Here is a 25,388-nt window from a genome sequence, read left to right as displayed (position 1 = left end):
AGTAGAGAAGGGAACTAGGGGATTAGCCATATTGGATTTAATTTTCACAAACAGAGATGAAATGATAGAAGGTGTTGAAGCCACAGGAACCTTGGGGGGAAGTGATCATGCAATATTGGAATTCAACATTCTGGAGGCACACGCAATAGAACACAGCCAAACTAGAGTCTTGGTCTTTAAAAGAGCTAATTTCAATAAACTTAGAGAGACCATGGGAAGAATTACATGGGTGAGAATCCTAAAAGGGAAAACAACTCAAGAAGCTTGGGAAATTTTGAAAAGTGAGATAATAAAGGCCCAGTCTAGTACAATACCAACAAAGAAGAAAAATAACAGCTCTCAAAAGAAACCAGCATGGCTGCATAAAGAACTCTCTGATAAATTGAAAGATAAAAAGGACAAGTATAAGAATTGGAAAGAGGGGCACATAATTAAGTCAGAATATCAGCAAATACCCATGCCTGCAAAGATGAAGTGAGGAAAGCTAAGGCTCAAAATGAACTAAGGCTTGCGACCAAAGTCAAAAATAACAAAAAATGCTTCTTTCAACATATAAAAAACAAGAAAAAAGTTAAGGAAATGATTGGTCCATTAGTGGGGGAAAGTGGCAAGAAGGTGACAAGCAATAGGGAGAAAGCAGAACTATTTAATTCGTTTTTTGCATCTGTCTTTACACAAAGGGAAAAAACAGTCCAACCTACCCAAACCAGTGCCATAAAAAACAGAATAGAAACGCAAGTTAAGATAGGCAAGAAAATGGTAAGTGAGCACCTGTCCAGGCTAGACGAGTTCAAATCACCAGGACCAGATGGATTACACCCCAAGGTTCTCAAGGAACCGGCAGATGTGATCTCAGAACCACTGAACTATATTTTTCAAAGATCCTGGAGCACTGGGGAACTACCAGAGGACTGGAAGAGAGCTGATGTAGTTCCCATCTTCAAAAAAGGGAAAAAAATAGATCCAGGAAACTACAGACCTAGCAGCCTGACCTCAATACCTGGGAAGATTCTGGAGAAAATAATCAAACAACAAATCAGCGAACACCTTGATGCAAACAAAGTCATCACTAAAAGTCAACATGGGTTTGTCAAAAACAGATCATGCCAGACAAATCTTATTACATTCTTTGACCAAGTGACAAAACTAGTGGACCAGAGGAATGCTGTAGATATAATTTACTTGGGCATCAGTAAGGCATTTGATAAAGTAGATCACAACCTACTACTTGATAAGATAGAAAAATGTGGGTTAGATAGCATTACCACCAGATGGATTCGTAGCTGGCTGACAGGGCGTACTCAGCGTGTGGTCCTCAATGGAACCGCATCTACATGGAAGGAAGTGTGTAGTGGGGTGCCCCAGGGCTCTGTTCTGGGCCCAGTGCTCTTCAATATCTTCATTAACGATTTGGATGAGGGGATAGATGGGGAACTCATCAAATTTGCAGACGACACCAAGCTGGCAGGAATAGCCAATACTCCAGAAGATAGGCTTAAGATACAGAAGGATCTGGACAGACTCGAATACTGGGCACTATCTAACAGAATGAAATTCAATGGTGAAAAAAGTAAGGTTCTACATTTAGGCAGGAAAAATCAAATGCATAGGTATAGTATATGTGGTACCTTGCTCAATAGTAGTAACTGTGAGAGGGATCTCGGAGTCTTAGTAGACAATCACTTCAATATGAGCCAGCAGTGTGCTGCAGCTGCCAAAAAAGCCAACACAGTGCTAGGCTGCATTAACAGAGGGATAGAATCAAGATCAAGTGAAGTACTAATACCACTTTACAATGCTTTGGTAAGGCCACACCTGGAATACTGCATCCAGTTTTGGTCACCACGATGTCAAAAAGATGTCGAGACTCTAGAAAGGGTACAGAGAAGAGCAACAAAGATGATTAGGGGGCTGGAGGCTAAAACATATAGGGAACGGTTGCTGGAATTGGGTATGTGTAGTTTAATGAAGAGAAGGGTGAGGGGTGACATGATAGCAGTGTTCCAATATCTCAGGGGCTGCCACAAAGAAGGAGTCAAGCTATTCTCCAAAGCACCTGAAAGCAGGACAAGAAGCAACGGATGGAAACTAGTCAAGGAGAGAAGCAACCTAGAACTAAGGAGAAACTTCCTGACAGTTAGGACAATTAACCAGTGGAACAACCTGCCTCCAGAGGTGGTGAATGCTCCAACACTGGAGGTTTTTAAGAAGAGACTGGACAGCCATTTGCCTGAAATGGTATAAGGTTTCCTGCCTGAGCAGGGGGTTGGACTAGATGACCTCCAAGGTCCCTTCCATATTATTATTATTATTATTATTATTATTATTATTATTATTATTATTATTATTATTATTATTATTATTATTATTATTATTATTATTATTATTATTATTATTATCATTCTGAGTGATGTTTCTAAAGTAATGAAAATCCCACATATTTTGTGAGCTTTCAATAAAGACTGGTTACATCCAGCTTTGTCCCCCATTCATTCCTTCAGCACATTTTTGCTTTCCTTTTCAGTTTTGTGAAGTTGCCCTATCTTATCAGCTTTACTTAGAGCAGGGCTTTTCAACCTTTTCACCCATTGTACCACTTTTAGGATATCGCAGCATCCGAGTACCACCAGTCGCCTAGCAAGGTGTCAAAAACTTGATGACCAAAAAAAAGGAAAAAACTGATGAAGTACAGGTAGTCCTCGACTTACAACTGTTCGCTTAGTGACTGTTCGAAGTTACAATGGCACTGAAAAAAGTGCCCCCCAAGCCACAGCCGAGCAAGACACCTGCCCGCCCACCCGGTGATACTTTTCCTCCTGTCCGAGGTTTTCATTGTTGTGAGCATTTCTGTTGAGGATTGGCAGTGGGGGTGGGATGGGGGAGTGTTTGGTTTTTATTCCCCGTCTGCTGGGTGGTTGGTCACTTCACATGACACTGGGACACTGTGACTGTCATAAATATGAATCAGTTGCCAAGCATCTGAATGTAAATCACAAAACCCTGGGGATGCTGCAACATTCCAGCTGATCGGCACGTCTTCCAGCTGGAGCCTGGTGCCGATCCTGGCGCTTCCGCTGAGCCCTGACAGCCACGAAGAAGTGCTGATCCTGGTGCTTCCGCTGAGCCCTGACTGCCCTGCAGCTCCAGCCATCTCTCGCTCAGGCTTGTGCAGTGCTGCCACTGGTTCAGCTCATTCCCCTCCCCGGCTACCACTTTTCCAGGATGGTTGCGTACCACCTGCCAGGTGCCAATGTACCACAGGTGGTACCTGTACCACTGGTTGAAAAACCCTGACTTAGAGGCAGCTAATCAAGATTTTTTTCTGATTGTATTTATTTTCCAAATTCATTCATTGATTCATTTTCATTCACTGATTGATTGATTGATTGATTCAATCAATCAATCAATCAATACCAATGCTTTAAAAACAAAAATCTATCATCTCCCACAGAATTGGTTCTTCATCAATAAACTGCCTTGAGTCAGTGTCATGATTAATATACAACTATTCATACATTCATTATGACAGATAATAAGAAACAAATACAAACAAATAATAAATAACACTGGGAACAAATCCATGGTTGAAATAGCTCTATCATATAAGGAAAATTATAGATATCCATTTGCATGGTAAATTAACTAATATTATTTCAAATGTATTTCAACTTCCCAAAAGTAAGCTAAAATTTTCAAGGGGATTTATTAATTAAACACTGAAAAATTGCAGAGCAGCTCAAAATTCTGTTAATGAGAATTAATAGAAAGCATTTGTCTAAGTTCAGACCTACTTGGGGATTAGCAAGGTGTCCCACTAGAAATAAGATTTCTTGCACAGACCAAAAGGCAGCTGATGAAAGGCTGTGATCAAATTAAGCAGACCTGGAACCTGGAGCCTGGAGCTGGAAGACGTCTGCATTTCTTCCCAGGTGCTAAGAATTTCCTAACTCATTTCATATAGAAGAAACCCACTTATAACCAGAAAAGAAGGAATGTTTTACCCTATTGTAATACCTTTAAGATCAGAATAAATAGGTAAGTTCAGGCTGTCTGGGGTCTTTGGGGTTTTATCAAAATAGGGTGAGAATTTTAAAACAGTTCTGTATTAAAGATGGAGAAAGTTTCTTTATAAACATAATTCTAATATAAATTACTGATAAACCATTGTGCTATATCCTACATTCAGGGATGATTAGAAAGTGGGTTTTTTTTCTTTCTCATTATTTTTTCAGCTATCTGAAGAAAAGAAATATAATTACATGCAGATTTCTCTTTCCAAACTTTATCCATTTGATTTGCTTTTCCCAGAACCAATTTTTTAGTTTTTCTTCACTAATATAAGATCACAAACTAGTTTCCCATCTTTTAGTACCTGACGTTTTTTGTCCTTCAGTAATAATAAGAAAGAAAGACAATAATGTTATTGTCACACCATATGAAGGTGACTTTTCATTCTGGATCCATGTGCTCTTTCACCATGTCAGTTTCAATTATTTGTATCTTTGGACAGTTATACAATGAAAAACTCTACCCCATGTGGATGTTTTATTCTATCTATACTATACTCTCAACTTTCTCCTGCATCCATACTGAGTGATGATTCTTAAGATTAATTTTAATGAGGTTCAATTTTATTTTGATCATCCTGAATATCTAGTTCTTGTTTGCATCTTTCCATTGGTCAGATACTAAATGATTCTGATTACTGCATTCTTTCAGTTTCCACAGTGTTTCTACGGTTCAATGGGAAACAGCTCACATGTAACAGAATTCATACTCAGAGGGTTGACTGATGATCCACAGTTGCAACTCATCCTCTTTGTGATATTTTTTATTCTTTATGCTATCACCTTGTTGGGGAATGTGGGCATGATTGTTTTAATCAGGCTCAGTCCTCATCTCCACACACCAATGTACTTTTTCCTCACTCACTTATCATTTGTGGATATCTGCTGTACATCAGCTATCACTCCAAAATTCCTATGCCACCTTTTAAAAGAGAAGAAAAGTATTTCTTTTGCTGGTTGTTTTACTCAAATTTACTTTTATGGTGCATTTTCCACTGCAGAGTGTTTCCTCCTAGCTATCATGGCCTATGACCGCTATGTGGCCATTTGTCACCCTCTACTTTATCTGGCAACCATGTCCCAAATAAAATGTGTTCAACTAGTGATTGTTTCCTACATTACTGGGCTCCTACATTCTTTAGTGCATATCATTCCTGCATCTCGCTTGTTTTTCTGTGGATCAAACATCATTAAGAATTTTTTCTGTGAAGGTCCTGCACTATTACAACTCGCCTGTTCAGATATCAGTTTAAATAATCTGCTGAAATTAGTATTTATTGGCTTCACTTTAATGGCAACAATCCTGGCTATTCTCACATCCTACTCTTATGTCCTGATCACCATTTTAAAGATGCGCTCTGCCAAGGCTCGGAGGAAAGCCTTCTCCACATGTACATCGCACCTCATGGTCATCACCATTTTCTACGGAGGTCTTGCCTTTGTTTATGCACAACCTGGCAAGTCTCATTACACTAATCAAATAGCTTCTGTGTTGTATGTAGTAGTGACTCCGATGATCAATCCCTTGATCTACAGCCTCAGGAACCAGGAGGTAAAGGTTGCCTTCAGAAAAATTCTGGAAAAACGAATTGCATTCCTTTTTTATACCAAACACTGAATACCTATAGAAATATAGAGGAATATATATGTATATTAATAGTTTGTGTTTCTGTGTGTTCTATTTTAAATATCTTAGATATAATAAGAATGATGAGACATAAATTCCCAACTGGAATTCTAATATGCTCATAAAGAGGAAGACTGTGTTTTAAATCTTCATGTTAAAAACAAATCATTTCAATCAAAGTTTGGTCTGGTCTGTCTTCTTTAACATTCTGTCTCAATTATTGCTGCTTCAATTTATGTGTCATAAACATTTTGTTGCTTTTTGTAATAAAATATATGCCCAGCTGGTCTATATTATGTCTTGTGACTAGTTCTGGATTTTCTTTCAAAGATCACTCAGTGGCTGCTTCATGCAAAACCCTCAATTGCAAACTTCTCACCCAAGTAATCTCAATGACTTAGTGTCCACAGATGTTTGTGTAACGGGGGTGCATTCAAATACAGTAGAACACTAAATGAAAACAAACACGGCAGTGTGGACACTATGATTGTGCTCTGTGTCTCTGGATTGAAGTTCCCCATTCTGATCACTCAGATTTGTACACAAGGGTCACCATATGGCTATGGACCACCAAGACAGAATTGCAAATTACTTCTTACCCATTTCATATATGACTGTTTGGCCAATAACCATAGGTTTTCTTTAATATGATGAAGGATATGTTTTGTTCATTTTGGTTAGTAAAGCAGAATTTAATTCTTCGAGAATTTTACCTATACAATTAATTGCTTTTATTTCAGCTAATGGATTGTTGCACCAGGGTAGGGATATAAATTCAATGACACCTATATAATTTTTAATAACCAGTAGTGATGTATCATTTTAAACAAGCAACAATGATAAGAAAGATGATGTCCTTTTTTTTTCTTCTTCAGCAAAATGATGTTGCATAACAGGCAGATTCAGAACAAAATTCTACCCAGGGAGAATTTGTTGTAAAAAGGAAGGGATCTATAGCTATTATTCTAGGAAAACACACCTTAAAAATCCTGCTTACCAATTTGGGGGAAACTGCTGCCTTGTCTGGTGTTGGTTCTATGAAGACAATGGAATTTTATGATGGCATCAGGCAAAACCTCAATTTATCAAGTTTGATAAATTATAACGATTACCATTACTGGACTGGACAGGTCCAACTTGGACTTCTATTGATTTTCCTCTGTACAATTCTGCTGTGCTCCTCACTTCAGTGAGCTACCATCTTTGTGGTTTTTTCCTAGAAGCAGATATTCTGGATTTTTTCTATATGCTGAAGAAATAAAAATCAATCGCCATTAGCACCACCATCCCAAAACTCTTTCTGCATTAATAAACTGTTTTGACTCAGTATTAATACTGGACCATTTATTGCTCAAATATAATAATGACAGAAAATACATGATAAATAAAGGAATCAAACAAATATAATCAATTGAGAAAATCAAACCAAGAGGAGGATACAGATGAACTCTTTGCTAATCGGTTAGCCAAGGTGTGCATAAATAAGGTAAAGGTAAAGGTTCCCCCGCACATGTGTGCTAGTTGTTTCCGACTCTAGGGGCCGGTGCTCATCTCCGTTTCAAAGTCGAAGAGCCAGCGCATACCCCTGTAGTAATGGTGGACTTTAACTACACTTATATTAACTAAAAAAAAAACTTCTGCAACAAGTGAGAGATTGAACAGATTTCTGACATGCCTATCTGACAACTTTGTCACGTAAAATGTAAAGGTGGGTACTAGAGGATCGGCTACACTGGATTTAATCCTAAATAATAGGGATGAAATGATTGAGGAAATGGATCTTGTAGGAACTCTGGGGGAAAGTGACCATGTTGTACTAGAATTTGCCATAATTGCAGGTACAGGTAATTGAACAAAGTCAAACTGATGTTAATCTAGACCAGGGGTGTCAAACTCAATTTCATTGAGGGCCGCATCAGCATTGCAGTTGCCCTCAGGGGGCCAGGTGGGTGTGGCCAGGGTGGGCGTGGCCTACTGGGTGGGCGTGACTAGAGTGCGTATGGCCTACTGGGTGGACGTGGCCAGCTCTACATCGTTCGCATCAAGGGTGCCTATGGGGGCCTGGGCAGGAGTGGGGCAGATCTGAGGGTCTCTGGCAGAAGGAGGGTCTCTGGGCCAGGGCCAAGGCAGTGGGGGCCGTTCCCTCACTGTTTTCAGGATGGCTTTGCGGGCCACATGAAACCACTTCGCGGGCCGGATCTGGCCCCCGGGCCTTGTGTTTGACATGTCTGATCTAGACTTTAAGAGTCCTTACTTCAGCAAACTATGAGCAAGAATAGGAAGGATTCAATGGGTGGAAATACTACAAGGAAAAAAATTGTTCAAGATACATGGCAAACTCTGAAAAAAATGAAATATTAAAGGGCCAAACAAAAACAATATCACAGAGAAAGAAAAACAAAGGACACCAGACGAGACCAGAATGGTTGAACTGAGAGCTTTCTGACAAACTGTGGGACAAAAAGGACAAGCACAAATGTGGGAAGAGGGATATATAATGAAAAGGAATGCCAGCAAATAGCCCAAATTTGCATGGTTGAAGTCAGGATGGCTGAGGCTAGGAAAGACCAAAGACTTGCAACAAATACCAAAAAATAACAAAAAAGTTTCTTTCAATATGTAAAGAACAAAAAAAATCAACAAAATTATTAGTTCACTAATGGGAGAAGATGGCAAGAAGGTGACAGGCAGCAGGGAGAAAGTAGTGCTGCTTAATTTATTCATTGCATCTGTCTTTACACAAAAGGAAAAAAATAGCCCAACTCATAAAAAGCAGTACAGTGGGAGACAGAACAGGAATGCAGATCAAAATATGTTTAAAAAATACCTATCCACTTTAGACAAGTATGTAAGTAAGGTATTTGACAAAGTAGATCACAGCCTACTTCTTGCTACAATGGAACAATGTGGTACCACCACAGATGGATTTGCAGTGGGCTGAACAACCACACTCAACATAAAGTCCTTAATGGAACTACATCTATATGGATGGAAGCATGCAGTGGCATTCAATTTTGGGCCTAGTGCTCTTTTATTCATAAATGATCCAGATCATGGTACAGAATGGGAATTCATCTGATTTACAGGCAACACCAAGCTCAGGGGAATTGCCAACACCTTGGAAGATAGACTCATGGTTCAGAAGAATCTTGATAGACATGAGCCTTAGGACCTATCCAGTACGATATCCAGTAGTTTATTGGTGAGAAAAGCAAGGCCCTACACTTAGGCAGGAAAAACCAAATGCACAGCTATAGTGATCCATGGCTCAACTGTAGCAACTGTGAGTGGGATCTTGATGTCCAAATGGACAGTCACTTAAATATGAGCCAGCAGTGTGCTGCAGCTGACAAAAAAGTCAATGCAGTTCTAGGCTGCATGAACAAAGGGATAGCATCAAGATCACAAGAAGTGATAATACTGCCCTATACTGCGCTGGTGAGGTCATACTGAGTCAATACAAGAAACAATGGTGGAACCTCATTAAAGATTCCTGACAGTAAGAACACTTAATCAATGGAACAACTCGCTTCCTGGAGTTGTGGGTGCTCCATTGTTGAAGTCTTCAAGAAAAGATTGAACAACCATTTGTCTGGGATTCAATAAAGTCTCCTGCTTTGGCCAGGAAGTTGGACTAGAAGACCTCCAATGTCCCTTCCAGCCTTATGATTCTAGATACAAATCAATATATATGCAATCATTCATAAATATAGTCCTCAACTTACAACAGTTCATTTAGTGACTGTTCAAAGTTACACTGGCACTGAAAAAATGACTTATGAATGTATTTAACACTTATGACTGTTACAGCACCCCCCCATGGTCATGTGATCAAAATTCAGACGCTTGGTAACTGACTCATATTTATGACAGTTGCAGTGTCCTGGAGTCATGTGATCACCTATTATGACCGTATGACAAGCAAAGTCAGATTCACTTAACAACTATGTTACTAACTTAACAACTGCAGCGATTCTCTTACAACTGTGGCAGAAAAAGTTTTAAAAAGGCGGAAAATCATTTAAAAATTGTCTTACTTAGCAATGTAACCTTTGGGCTCAACTGTCATCATAGGTCAGGGACTATCTGTAATACTGTGAACAGGGAACAAATCCATAGATGAAATACCTATGTTATATTGTGGAAAGTATAGAATATACTAGATAACCTGTGATCTGTTTGGTCCTCAATGACATTTGGTGTCATCTCTTGAACAAGATACCCCCATCTTTCCACAAGGCAAAATTAGGTTGACCATATTTTTTATATCCCACTGCCAGATGGTCATGTAAAATGACTACCGGTATATATCATAAATAGAAAAATAATTGTAGTGGCAAATGAACTTCAGTAATAAGTCAATATTTAATTACCTAAACAAATAAATAGAATGCCTGTGTGTAGGGAAAAAGCAGGAATAACTTCCATGTTTCAGCTGATTTCCCCATTGACTTTGCTTGTGGGAAGCTGGCAAGGAACATGGAAAACATGTTTGCATGACCGCAGGGATACTGCAGCAGCCATTGTGAATAAAACTGGTCTGAACATCCTGATGTAATGGGTCCCAGATTGTTTACATTCTTTAAGGTAATGAATTTTAGGTACCTTGTTTGTAAAACTGTGCTATAATGCACAGTTGTGCTATAATGCATTTGAGGGTACAAACAGATAAACACGAGAATTTTAGTAGTATGTCTATTTGCACACCAACCTCATCATATTAATTACTTCAGCTGCATTTCAACTTCTCAACTGTAGAATAAAAGTTTCAAGGAAACATATTAATTCAGCATCTAATAATTGGAGCTTCCAGGTGAGGAACTAACAGTTACCATGCAGCCACCATTTCTAGAAAGCATTTGTCTAAGATTAGAACTACTTAGGGAATACCAAGGTTTCCCAGTAGAAAATATTCTCTTTCAGAGACAGCCAAGAAAGTGCTCTGACCAAACTAATAAGAAGACATAGAGCCAGCTGGAGCTGGAATATATCTGGATTTCTACCCACACACAAAGAATTTCCTAACTCATTTCATATAGAAGCAATCCACCCACAACCAGAAAAGAAGGAATGTGTTATTAGATGGGGTTGAGTTCAGAATAATTGGGTAAGTTGAGGATGTTTGGGGTCTTTATACTATCAGGATAGTATAAGATTCTCAAAATTGTTCTGTATTAATGATGGAGTAGTTATTCTTTATACATATAATTCCAAGTCTTCCTTCTAAGGACTTATTTTGGATCACAAATACTAGCTTCCTATTGTTTATGGCATTCAATTTCATTGTTCTTCAATAATAATCACGAATAAACCATATTTCTTAATATATCATCAGAATACTGACAGTGGGATACCCGGTTTTATCTTCTTAGAATATAATTTTTAATCCTCCTTCCAAGATCCTATTTCAGATCACATAAAATAGATGTGGTGAAATATTTAGAGAACATGTAATATTGAGTACTGTATTTCTTTTATTTTCACAGTGTTAATGGGAAATAGCACATGGGTGACAGAATTCATACTCACTGGGTTGACAGAGGACCCTGACTTGCAGCTGATCCTTTTTGTGATATTTTTTACTGTTTATGTCATCACCTTGATGGGAAATGTGGCCATGATTGTCTTAATCAGAACCAGTCCTCAACTCCACACACCAATGTACTTTTTCCTTACCAGTTTATCTTTTCTGGATACCTGTTATTCAACAACGGTGACCCCAAAGTTGTTATCCAATTTTTTAAAAGAGAAGAAGTCAATTTCCTTTGCAAGTTGCTTTACACAGCTTTACTTTTATGGTCTATTTGCCACCACAGAGTGCTACCTCCTAGCTATGATGGCGTATGATCGCTATGTGGCAATCTGCAATCCACTACTCTACTTATTTACAATGTCGCAAAGAAAGTGTGTTTGGCTGATAGCGATTTCCTATATTGCTGGGATCATTAATGCTTCTATACACATAATCGCTATGTCTAGACTATCATTCTGTGGCCCAAACTTCATTAAGAATTTTTATTGTGAGGCTCCTCCCCTTCTTGCTCTTTCCTGCTCAGATGTCAGTCTTAACAATCTGCTGTTATTTGTATTTGTAGGGCTCAATATAACAATAACAAGCCTGACTGTTCTCACTTCCTACACTTATATCCTGATCACCATTTTAAAGATCCGTTCTGCCACGAGCCGTAGAAAAGCTTTCTCCACTTGTACATCTCATCTTATAGTTATCACCATTTTCTATGGCTGCAGTAGCTTTATGTACGCTCGGCCAAGCTCTAGGAAGGATTATAACCTAGACCAAGTGGCCTCAGTGTTCTATGTAGTGGTGACCCCCATGCTCAACCCATTAATCTACAGCATGAGGAACCAGGAGGTAAGAGGTGCCTTCAGAAATATCCTAGGAAGAAAATGTCATTTACAATACTTTTAAGAGTCATTGCCTTTTGCCAAAATTAATTTTACATAAAGGTTGTTGTAGTAATAAATGGTTTTTAACATGGTGTCTTATTAAACAATAAATCACTAGGCTGTATAGTCTTCCTAGAGCTCTAGTACTCATTATACATTTGCTTTTAAAGTAATGTAATAAATACTGTACATTTAACATTTCTTTAAAAATTATAAAATCATTGGGTCTTAAATGTTAAGACCCAATGATTTTATAATATAGGAAAATCTAGTTCAATCTTCCAAATTTCTTTTATCTTGCTAATATTTTTTCATCATTGCATATGAAATGGCATTGTTGGTTTATTCTGTAAAAAAAGTCTTGATCTGACACATTCAAATCCATAAACATTTCCAAGGCAGTTGATATTACAGTTCACAGAGCTGACTGTATCAAATACTTTAGCTGTATATATTGCTATTTAGACATAGTTTTTTGAATCCTTCAAAATTCTAGGTTTGATGAGAATCCATTTTTAATACGTTCCAGAAATTTAATCTGTAGTGTATTGAAGACTTTTCTTATATCTAATGGGTCCACAATGCCCATTATATATTTTTCAGAATATATTATTTAATCTATCTACCAATGATTTGGTATTATCAAAAGCTTCAGAAAGCCAGCATTTAAAGGACAAATTATTGTCAGCAATACCTTCAGCAATATTTGTGTCACAGTTGCTATCAAAATGATTTCATCCTGGGCAATCCATTTCTGTTTTTAGAACGGAAACCTTATGAAATTACTCATTCCCAAAAACAAATAGCCATATATTCATTTATTGGAAAAAACACAAATTTCAGTTCAGATCCAGTTCAATGACTTGTGGGACAACCCTACATAATCTCTTATTCATCTCATGAGCCCTTCCTTAATTTGACTAAGACTTAAATCCCAAATCTCCTCATTCTCCAACACCAGAAGTGAAGAAAATGCTATATTATTTTTATGTTTCAGCTAACTGAATAAAATTTGCAGGAACAGAACTTCATTAGGAAATTAAATAAAATTACTGTCAAGATTTATTGTCATGTCTATTCTTAACTTTTACTGGAATAACATTCTGATCCAGTCTGCTTTGGAAAGATTCCTGCTTCCCAATGAGTCTGATCAGGTAGACTTAATTCATATTTCAAAACTCATCTGAAGTTTATGATTAACTGTGGCCTAAATATTTTAGAGACCAATTAAAATTAGATTCCTTACTATAGTGCAGTTTTATGGAAACAACTCAGGGCAGAACAAAGTGAATTTCTCTTGCTCTGCAATCAGGTTTTTTTTATGGGAGCAAGAAATAAAATAACAGCACTCGTTATGTTTGCTGGTAGTGACAAATGTTAATATCTTGGTGATTGGCTCAGTCTAAATAAAAGAATTAGTATGGGTACTGTAGTCCTTGACTACAATTTTCATTTAATTATGGTGCAAAGTTATGATTATGCTGAAAAAAAGTGACTTACAACTTGTGCTCGAAGTTAACGACCATCGAACCACCCCGCACCTCCATGTGACTATAATTCCAGCACCTGGCAATTGGCTCTCACTTACAAGGATTGCGGCATCTTGTGGTTATGTGATCACAATTTGTGATGTTCTCAGCCAGCTTCTGACAAGTAAATTCAATGGGGAAACTGCACTCATTTAACGATTGTGTTATTCACTTAACAACGACAATTTATTTCACTTAATAACCATGGTAAAAATCTTTCTGAAATTGGGACCAGTCATGGGATGACTCACGTAACAACCACATTGCTTAGTGACCAAAATTCCAGTCTCAATTGTGGTTGCAAGTCAAGGACTACCTATCTGTAGAAGAAAATTAATAGTGTTTTGTATCAGTCTATAAACAAAAAATCAAGATAGAAGAATCTGTAGGAACAGCTATGTTCATACTATTTTTTTAATTATTTTACACAATTCTGTTTTTACACACTCAGAAGTTTCCAATGGCAAAAAAAGAATAACATGAACAGGAAAATATCAAAACTGAGCAGAATAGCACTGCTGTTTCAGGTTGTATTATCCTCTGTTAAGTCTTAAAGAGATCAGAATCCACCCTAGTATAAGAATGCATCAGAGCCCAGAATCACTGGCAGTCGGGCACATCTAATTTATTATAATTATGATTGTATATTACATATTATCATATTTTGTATTGAATTGCCTCAAGTATAAAACCATTTCATGTGACATTAGCATCCAAGTATTCAGAAGGTACTTGCTAATGGATGATCCCCAACACTATCTCCTCCCATTGTTTTGTTTTCAAAAATAGAAGAATAAAATAAAATAAAACACAGAAGTAACAGTGTAATGGAAGAGTAACTCATGGAGTGCCATATAATGCAATATAATATTTTATTAGTAATTGGGGTTGTATACTACAAGTCTTGTTTGGACTAACTCAAGAATTTATGAGTCAATTAATTCAGCAATCTGCTGTGAAAGATACTATGATTTAAAATGTGTGGGTAAATTGCTCATATTTCCTCATCTGAGGAGTCTGCACAACACAGGGGTGGGAGGGGTCAGGGTAGCAGATGAGAAGCAAAGAGCTGTTTTAACTCTTGAAACACCAATTGACCAGGAGAGTTGTTGAGCCCTTCTTAGGAGCTGGGAGAGTGATTTTACAAGTTCAGCAAAATTCAGGATGAATTTCATGTATAAGTTAGCAAAACCCAGAAGATGCTACACTTCTTTCACATTACTGGAAAGGAGGGAGTATTCCACAATAGAATAACGTGTACCTTTGCTGGAGCCATGCAGGTCAAATGTACATTTTTTTAGATTGGCAAAAAGGTTGTTGTTCCACAGTTTTTGCAATACATTTCTGGCATGAGTGACACTGAAGAAGAGAACTTTGGAATAAACTAATGTCATCCAAATTCATTATAACATACTTGTCTGGAATTTCTGAAAAGTTTTCATTCATATCCCTATAAAAAAAGGTCCACGGCTACCTACCTAGGTGTAAGTGTATATTCAAACTTGTATCTTGTATAGAAGGCTATTAAATACTCATATCTTTCTTTCATTCTAATTAGGTTGTAAACACTGCTCAAATCTAGCTTTCAAAAAGATGTGCACCTTTTGTAGCCACTCTAGATCTGATATGCTTGGAAGTGGATAATGGTCTTTAATTATTACCCTGTTTAGGTCTTTGTAGTCATGAATGGTACACATTAGAGTGGGGGGATAAACTCTCACTGTTTGTAAGTGATGTTGCTGGCCTCAGAACTTCTCTGGCAGGCTGTCATGGGAAGCAGGAGCATTGGCTAGGCTGCCATCTATTATGCTGCTGCAGGTTGAGACAAACTCCATTCCAGTTTTTGTGTTAGTTGTCATGGATCCGATTAATGAGACAGTTCAAACAACATTCAGGCATTGTTTTATCTAAAAGGTCTATAATAATGAAACGAAGCATCGGCACTCATGGATGGATGCCAGAATCTGAATTCTCCTCTCCTTGACCAACCACATCATACAGAATTTCCCTCCCTTATTTACATGTCATGAATCACATTTACCAGTTAATTTAACACAAAAAGTTTCACTTCCCTTCTGAAGCGGCTATCCCTTATCTTGTCAAAACAGCCAGGTTGCATTTCTCCCGCGCTTTAGTGATTCAAACTCAAACAGTTAAAGCAAAAGGCTGCCTCTTATATTGTTAGTACAAAAACATGTCAATGTTTGCAGCATTGACATTAGTATTATCATGGCATTCTGCAAATTGATCGTCTGTGCATCTACTTGCTGCTGGTGTTTCAACAAGTCTGCTGCCAGATACTCAATGGATAGTGGGGTTATTTGAGAATCAGAGGCCATTCCTAAAATTCCTTCCTTCCTTTGGAAAAGACTATGAAATTTGCAAAACTTAACTCAGCATTGCCAGGAAAACCAGACAGGAAGCATGACCAGATAAGCTAGTTCTACTTTATTGTAATGCAACATTAACAGAAACTTGTAAGAGTGATTAAATAGTAAAAATAGTAAAAATCTCCCAATGTCTTTTTTTACAGCCTGAAAATTAGAGATTTTCTCTTCTGAGTTCCTTTCTTTGCCTTTTATACATCTGCAGGCTGTGTCCCCTCTAATCGTATTCCCTAGGCAGCACACACAAATGCACACACACACACACACACACACACACACACAGACACATTTCCCAGGATCATTCCCACATACTACGGTATTACAGTTACAATTACTGATTTCAGATTTAATTTATGTAACTAATTTATACAGCCATTCAAATAAGTGCCCAACTCAGGCAGCGTGCTTCTTTAATAATAATTCAATAGCAACAATGAATCAATTAAAAATAATAAAGGAAATATTTTTTAAAAAAACAACCTACAAAGACATAAACCACCAGAAAAAAAACATCAAACCGCTTCTGAATCCAATGCCTAAGGAAAAAAGAATTGGAGCTAGTCAAAACTCATGAAGACATTGTTAATGGAACATCATTGTGTGAGAAAGGGGTATGATACTATACTATTAATAAATAAAGAAGACAGAATGTGATCTCTATTGAATACTACATGTTCCATTGGTAAATACTTCAAACAATTGCAATTCAGTTTACTGAATCTTCACTGTGTAATTAACACAAATCAGTAGAAGGACCAATTTGAAGCACTTTGGGGACACATTCCCCAAACCAATGTTTTTCTCCGTAGAGTTCTTTTCTCCTGAGGGAAATAGTATTGCCTGCAGAATTGTATAAAGCTGTTGAGTTACTCAAGACTGAAGGAAAATATCTGATTTTTTTCAGAGCAGCAAAAGGATATTAGTATAGGTTTTAAAAACCTGCACTTGGACTCTTGGAAAAAATACAGATATTTTAAAATGTGAAAGATGCTGTTGATCTGGAAGAAAAAAAAAAGTAAGTTTGATGATCAAAAAGACAACTATACAACTATTGCATTTTATTGATTTTGAGAGTTTGATTGAGTAGTTCATGGGATGACAACCTACTTCAAAGACAATTGATTGAATATTTCAGAGAAGGGCCAGATCAAGCCTGCATGGTAAGCATGCAAATTGGTGCACAAGGCCAAGTAATTATTTAAATATGGTTTTTTGCAAAGCTCAGATTGCATTCCGAAGGGGTACTTTGGAATCTAAAAAGACCTGAAGATTTGCAGGTTTTTTTGTTTTTGTTTTGTTTTGTTTTAAAAAACTGTGTTTTTTAACTGTGATTTTAATAATGGGTGGTACAAAAAAGGCATAAGTAAGATATACCTGGCACTGGTAAGACAAAAACAAGATAAAAAAGAGAAGTGTACTTACAAGTAAATCTTCAAATATTTTCATAGAAATAGTTCTTAGAATGTAGCCAACAGAACAACTAGTTTGTAGAATAAGACAACAACTTCTTTGTAGAGTTGATTATATTAAAAGCCAACTTGAAAGATATACAAGAATATGTTGACAGTGGTCAATCATTTGTGACATGACACTCAATGTGGGTTTGCTATTCATAGTTCATTTAATCACTAGAAGAAATGAGAAGCTCTTGTAATCCAAAGATCAGCTTCTACGAGTTATACAATATGTAGATCCAGCAATGAACCAATAATATACACAGTTGAAAGCAGTAAGAACCTTTCTTCAGTTAGCTTGCTAATTCTTTACTGCAGCTTGTTAAAATATCCTGTGAACAGAAATGTAAATGCAGCTCATATTTCCCCTGATATTTGTTTAATGTCTTCTCATGTTTAAAGGAGAGTTTATCTGCTCAAAGATTTCAGTAGCACTCTCATATCATTAATTGTTTTCAATATTTCTGTGGAGAACTTTATTCATGGGCTGGAACTATTTTTATCACATATAGTAGGATATATTTAATCCATCCTAATAACCATGGCTATTTCATTGCAAAGCATCTAATTCTCTTTTTTTATTAAAGAGTTTTACAAAAAAAACTTTTTACAATACATATCCCCAAAACCCACCCACCCCAAACCACCCCCCTTCTCCCCCCCCCGCTTCCCAGAGCTAAATACAGGGTTATAGATATGATAATCATATTCTAACTAAAATTTATCCATAATATAAAATTAACCAAATTCATAATGTGCTTTAATTCCCCTTTAACATAGATACATATAAAGTACTAACACTAAAATTAATAACAATATCCCTCTAAAATCTACTCATAAGCTAAATGGAACTTTTTAGTCCCATATTTATTCTGAATATAATCTATCCATCTCCTCCAAACTGAAATATATCTTTCTTGTGAATGATCCTTCAAATAAGCAGAAATCTTAGACATTTCTGCAAGATTCGATACTTTAAACACCCATTCTTCTATGGTAGGCAAACTATCCTTCTTCCAGTATTGTCCCACCAGTAACCGTGCTGCTGTTATCAAATTCAACATCAAATTGGTTTCTTTAACATCACAATCTACAACAATGCCCAATAAAAACAATTGTGGAGAGAACTTTATCTTTCTCTTAAAAATCTTTTGAATGTTCCACCAAATTTTAACCCAAAAAGCTTTTATATTTCTGCAAGTCCACCACATATGAAAATAGGTGGCTTCTAAACTACCACATCTCCAGCATTTAGACTGTAAGTTAGGATACATGTTAGACAACTTTTTGGGATCCAGATGCCATCTATAAAACATTTTATAAAAATTTTCTCTTAAATTTTGAGCCTGAGTAAATTTAACATTTCTAACCCAAATTACCTCCCAAGTATCCAACGGAATTGGTTCCTGGATATTTTGTGCCCACTTTATCATACAATCTTTAACTAATTCCGTTTCCGAATCCAATTCAATTAAAACATTATATATCCTCTTTATATGTGCACAATTTAAATCTCTAATTTGTGTTACTAAATTTTCATCTGTAATTGTGATGCCAACCTTCTGATCCAACTTCCACCTAGCTTTCAATTGGGTATATTGAAACCAAGAGTAACTTATGTTTTCTTGTCTTAACTCATCTAATGATTTAAGTTGCCAATCATTCCCTTCCAATCTAAGTAATTCCTTATAGGAAAACATATCCAAACTCGCTCCCATAGATACACTTTCTATCGCGTGTCCAGGAATTCCCCAAATCGGTATTTTATAATTTAACTTATAATAATACTTTTTCCAGACACGTAACAAGGCACTTCTAAGAATATGAGATTTAAAAGCCCTATCCACCTTTTTATCATAAAGCAAATATGCATGCCATCCATATACCAAATCCCAACCCTCAAGGCGAAGTATTCTCTTATTAGTTAAATTAAGCCAATTGCTAACCCATGTCAAAACCACCGCATCATAATACAGTTTCAAATTCGACGCCTTGAGTCCCCCTCTTTCCCTAGCATCTTGTAAAATCTTAAATTTAACTCTTGGTTTTTTCCCTGCCCAAATAAATTTATTAATACCCTTCTGCCATTCATCAAGGTTGGCATCCTTTTTCAATATAGGTATCATTTGAAACAAAAAGAGAAACTTTGGCAGAACATTCATTTTAACAACTGCGATTCTTCCCAATAAAGATAATTGTAATTTTTTCCAATTATTTAAATCCCTTTGTATCTTCAACCATAATGTTTCATAATTATTCTTATATAATTTTACATTTGAAGCTGCAATATACACTCCCAAATACTTAACCTTTTTTACTATTTCAAAATCTGTTAATTTAATTAACATTTCCATTTCACTCATAGATATATTCTTAGATAATATCTTAGTCTTATTACTATTCACCTTAAACCCAGAAACCTTACCATACTGAGTTATAATTTCCATCAAATCTATAACCGATTGTATCGGTTGAGATACTGTCAAAACCAAGTCATCAGCAAAAGCTCTCAATCTATAATCATTCTGTTTTATTTTAATTCCCTTCATCATAGAGGACTCTCGAATTTTAATTAATAAAATCTCTAACGTTAAAACAAACAATAATGGTGATAGGGGGCATCCCTGTCTTGTACCTTTTTCAATTTTAAACGTCTCTGTTAGCCCCCCATTAATTATAATTTGTGCAGTTTGTTGTTGATATATAGCTTTAATAGAATGTAGGAATCCTTCTCCAAAATTCATTTCCTCAACAACTCTCAATAAGAATTGCCAATTCAATTGATCAAAAGCTTTCTCTGCATCCAAAAATATCAATGCTGCAGGGACTTGGTTGTTCTTATCCAAATATTCAAGCAAATTTACAATTTGTCTTACATTATATTTCATATACCTTCCAGATATAAATCCCGATTGATCACTATGAATCATTTGTTTTAAAACTTGCATTAATCTATTAGCCAATACTTTAGCAAAAATCTTATAATCTGTATTCAAAAGTGATATAGGTCTATAATTTTTAGGTTGAGTAAGGTCTTGATCCTCCTTTGGAATCAATGATACAAAAGCTGTCCTCCAAGATGGAGGAACTGCTCCTCCAGTCTGAATTTCATTAAACAAGATCTTTAAAGTTTCAATCATTTCAACCAACAACATTTTATAATAAATTGCTGTTAATCCATCTGTTCCCAGGGCCTTGCCCACTTTCAACTGTTTAATAGCTAAAGAGATTTCCTCTGATGTTATTAAGAGATTCATCTCAAGTTGTTGTTCTTTTGAAAGTCTCGGAAAATGAGCTTCCTGTAAATACTTATCTATATCTAAAGCTTGTATGTTTTCTCTAGAATATAATTTTGAATAGAAATCTAAAAAACTCCTCTTAATCAGCTTTTGTTGATAGACTTCTTTTCCTTTATATTCTATTTTATCTATAGTAAGTAATTTCTGTTTCTTCCTTAATTGGTAAGCCAACCACCTACCAGGCTTATTAGCGTTACAAAAAGTATTATGTCTAGCATAACGCAAATTAGTTGCTACTTGGTCAGCCAATAACATACTAAATTGTTCTTTCAATAAATGTATCGAAATCCTTAAATTATTATCCAATGGATTCAAAATAAAGTTTTTCTCCTTAGATTTAATTTCTTCCTCAAGATCTATACGTTTTTGCATTTGCTTACGCCTATAAGCATTGTTCATATAAATCAAGACCCCTCTCATATAAGCTTTACTGGCGTCCCAAACCATTCCCATTGATGTACCTTTATGCATATTTATAACAAAAAATTCTTTCACATGTTCTCTACATTTCTGCAAGAACACCTCCTTTGTAAATAAATTTTCATTCGGTCACCAGGATCTTCTACTACCATCTTCAGCAAAAAAAACTCCAACCAAACAGGACTATGATCCGACAATGTCCTAGGAAAAATCTTAACGTTCTTAACCCTAGAGAAAAGATCAGTAGTAATTAAAATAAAGTCAATCCTGGAGAAAGATTTATGTCTATCCGAAAAAAAAGTAAAATCTCTGTCTTTCATATTCCTTTCCCGCCATACATCTCTTAATTCCAGATCCTCCTTCAAATCAAAAAAAGCTTTGGGCAATTTCGAATTAGAAAAGTTTTTGAAGGATCCCTTCTTGTCTTCAGATGGGTCCAAAACTCCATTCCAGTCCCCCATCTTAATAACAGATTTGTAATCCAATTCAATGAGTCTCTGATGTAAAAGTTTGAAAAACTTTTGCTGTTGTTGATTTGGAGCATATAATCCAATAAGAAGAACTTTCTTTCCTTGTAGCATTAATTCAATACTAACATATCTCCCTTGTTTGTCCGATTCAATTAATGTAGCCGAAAAATCTTTTCTTAAATAAATGACCACTCCAGCCTTCTTGTCCAGAGCAAATGATGCAAAATGTGTTCCCAATCGGGAATTAGCCAGATACTTTTGGTCTTTTAATGCAATATGTGTCTCTTGTAAACAAACAATGTCATTTTTATGTTACTTAAAATAATAAAATACTTTCTTTCTTTTCTGTGGTGAATTTAAGCCATTAACATTCCATGTCAGGAACTTCACCATCTCTGGTGACCATGAGCCTTTGGAACATAGCCTGAAGATCACCTGTTGCTCTCTTCGGATGTGCTCCTCCCACAGGCTCTGAAACAGCCGCATCTTGCGTAGTTAGACCAGATACAAGCTTCTGTTTTTGCTCTTTTTCCATACGCTTGTATGCAGCCCTAGTCATCCTCTGTTCTTTCGGGTCCTCCTTTAATGCCAAACTCTGCTCCATAATCTCAGCCTGCCGCATCTCCTCAAGAGGCAATGACATTGCCCCTTCACTCAATTGTTTATCTTCTTGTCTTACTTCTGTTCTTTTAACTCGAGGAGACGGTGGTGAGCCTGCTTTAAGGACCTTAGTATAAAAATCTTTTGCTTTTAAAATTGTATTCAACCTGTACCTCGTCCCTGCATAATTCACCACAATTCCATTGGGTATTTCCCATCTAAACTGAATTTGTCGCTTCTTAAGCTCATCGGACAGAAAAGCGAAATCTTTCCTTTTTGTAAGAATTTTTGAAGGTATCTCCTTTAAAATTATAATATCTTGGCCTGCAATTTGAAATATTTCCCGATAAAAAGCCTGGATAATAGAATTTCTAGTTGATCTCCTGGAAAAGTAAATCACTACATCTCTAGGTAAATTTTTCTGTCTAGCAATCCAGGAATTAACCCTAAATGTCTTATCCATTTCTTTAAGTAATTCTTCAGGTTTACATTTCAAGACAGGAGCCACTGCTTGTGCCACTTCCCATTCCAAATCTTCTTTAGGATTCTCTTTAAGGCCTCTGATGCACAATGCAAACTCCATGTCTTTATATTGTGAGATGATGACTTCATCTTCTGTTCTATCAAGTTTAACCTCTGTTCTGTCTATTTTCTGTTCAGCACTGATGATTTTATTTTCCAGATTCTCCACATACTCCATAACTGAATCCACACGAACATCCAGGCGTTCAATATGTGCAGCCAAGCCCTGAAGTGCAAGCACTATATCCTCCCTCATCTGTTTATTTTGATTAACAAATTCTTCCTTTGTTTCCTTTATTTCTTGCTGTAATACTTGTGTTAATACTTGTGTTGACTGCATCACAACTTGCTGAATGTCTGCCAATGTAAATGCAGGTGGTGGTGGGGAAGGTGGTTGTACTGTAGGTTTCATTGTAGTTTGCCCTGCAGCTTGTGGTAAAGGTGAAGAAATAAAACTTTTAGAGATTGTAGGGCCTCCCCCACGCCTTGCAGCCATCTCTTAGGTTTCGGTTTCCTCTTTCTCCCAGCAGAATCAAAGTTCAAAAAGGAAAAAAAAGAAAGCAGAAGGGAGAAAAAATAAAAGTTTTTCTCCCAAAGTTCCTTATCCTTCAATAAAAAAAAGGACAAGCTTTCAAATACACAAAATCCGGTACTGGGTAGAATCAGTTGCAAATTGTATCTCTTGCTATGTTGCAAAATATAACAATTTTCCAAAACAGTCAATTCACACAAAAAAGCAACATTCCAGCGCCATTTTTACTCCATTTCCATCAGCTTAAAACTTGAAGAAGATAATGAGTCTGAGTTAAAGTTAAAATCCAACTTGAAAATTCAAATCCTCCTGCTTCGCTCTGCCTGCTTCTCAAAGAAAAAAAAATACTCACAGTCCCATCTAAGCAGCAGATGTAGTTGTTGCGTCTAGTTCCACTCCTTTATGGAGTGAAAGCGTCCTGGGAGCGGAGAAAGCCTGGGCTCCGAGGGAACTCACTCCATTAGCCCCCAAACTCATTGGGGGAATCACAGAGGAGCTCTACCTCTACCCAAACAAGCTCGCCTCTCCCTCTTCTCCTGAGGGAGAGACTTTGGCGCCACGGGACAGCTGATTTTCGCTGCCTCCGGGTGCTCTAACACATCCCAAGATCGGGCGACTTCAGAATGCCACCATTCGGCACGGCAGCGCTACCGGAAGTCTCGCAAAGCATCTAATTCTCAAAGTATGATGATCAGGTTGCAGTTTGAAAGGAAATATCTATGCAGACTGAATATTGTTCCCTTTAAACTGAATATTATTTTATTACTTGAGTTCTTCATCAATAATGTTCCAACTTTATTTCCTTTGGTAGGAACTTAAAAATTGATTCTGATCACAGGCTACATTACAAATATTTGAAAAACAAAGGAAAATTGACTAAGTGTTATTGTGATTACATGGGAAACAGCACACCGGTGACAGAATTCATACTGATGGGATTAACAGAGGACTCCCAAATGCAGCTGATCCTCTTTGGGACATTTTTTGCTGTTTATACCATCACCCTGTTTGGAAACCTAAGCATGATGATCTTGATCAGAATCAGTCCTTCCCTCCACACTCCAATGTACTTTTTTCTTACCAGTTTATCTTTTTTGGATATTTGTTATTCATCCTGTGTTACCCCAAAATTCCTATCCAATCTTTTAAAAGAGAAGAAGATTATTTCCTATGGAGGTTGCTTTACTCAGCTTTACTTTTATATTCTATTGGCCACCACAGAGTGCTACCTCCTAGCTGTGATGGCCTATGATCGCTATGTGGCGATCTGCAATCCACTACTCTACTTGATCACAATGCCCCAAAGAAGGTGTGTTCAGCTGATAGCAGTTGCCTACATTGCTGGGATCATTAATGCTTCCATTCACACAATAGCTGCAACTAGACTGTCCTTCTGTGGCGCAAACATCATTAAGAGTTTTTATTGTGAGGGTCCTCCCCTTTTTGCCCTTTCCTGCTCAGATATCAGTCTTAATTATCTGTTGGTTTTTGTACTTGTTGGCTTCAATTTAATAACAACAAGCCTGACCGTACTAACTTCCTACACGTATATCCTGATTACCATTTTAAAGATCCACTCTGCCGCAAGCCGTAGGAAAGTCTTCTCTACTTGTACATCTCACCTCATGGTCATCATCATTTTCTATGGATGTCTTAGCTTTATGTATTCACAACCAAGCTCTAGGAAGAATTATAACCTAGACCAAGTGGCCTCACTGTTCTATGTAGTGGTGACCCCCATGCTCAACCCATTAATTTACAGCATGAGGAACCAGGAGGTAAGGGGTGCCTTCAGAAATATCCTAGGAAGAAAATTGCATCTTCAACAGATACGATAATACCTTTCAGAGTCCTTTCTTGTTGCCAAAATTCAGCTTTAGATAAAGGCTGTTCTAGTAGCAAATGGTTTTTATATTATTATTGTTGTTATTGTTATTTTATTATCATAAACCATTATGCTGTGTAATTCTCCTAGGGCTCTGGTATTAATTATATATTTCCTTTTGAGTTCAAAAAATGAAATTTGAATTCTAAAGAAGAGTTGTCCCTTTTTGGGTGTAGCTATCATGCCCT

At 36.8% G+C, this 25,388-nt stretch overlaps 3 protein-coding genes across 3 annotated transcripts; all 3 read left to right on the top strand.

The window, feature by feature from the left end:
• Nucleotides 1-4,743: 4,743 nt before the first annotated feature.
• Nucleotides 4,744-5,685, top strand: LOC308672146 (olfactory receptor 5J3-like; the record flags this gene model as incomplete). Its single annotated transcript, XM_081334827.1, has 1 exon — nt 4,744-5,685. One exon carries the CDS (start codon nt 4,744-4,746, stop codon nt 5,683-5,685), a length of 942 nt encoding a protein of 313 aa, XP_081190953.1.
• Nucleotides 5,686-11,185: 5,500 nt separating this feature from the next.
• LOC308672084 (olfactory receptor 5J3-like) lies at nt 11,186-12,124 on the top strand (the record flags this gene model as incomplete). The annotated part of the gene is made up of 1 exon (XM_081334695.1): nt 11,186-12,124. One exon carries the CDS (start codon nt 11,186-11,188, stop codon nt 12,122-12,124), a length of 939 nt encoding a protein of 312 aa, XP_081190821.1.
• Nucleotides 12,125-24,211: 12,087 nt separating this feature from the next.
• LOC308672026 (olfactory receptor 5F1-like) lies at nt 24,212-25,153 on the top strand (the record flags this gene model as incomplete). The annotated part of the gene is made up of 1 exon (XM_081334560.1): nt 24,212-25,153. One exon carries the CDS (start codon nt 24,212-24,214, stop codon nt 25,151-25,153), a length of 942 nt encoding a protein of 313 aa, XP_081190686.1.
• Nucleotides 25,154-25,388: the final 235 nt, after the last annotated feature.

This window comes from Vipera berus (assembly GCF_964194415.1).
Source record: "Vipera berus genome assembly, chromosome: 1".
NCBI lineage: Eukaryota > Metazoa > Chordata > Lepidosauria > Squamata > Viperidae > Vipera > Vipera berus.
The sequence above is the reverse complement of the archived record's forward strand: the minus strand, read 5'-3'. Positions and strand labels throughout refer to the sequence as shown.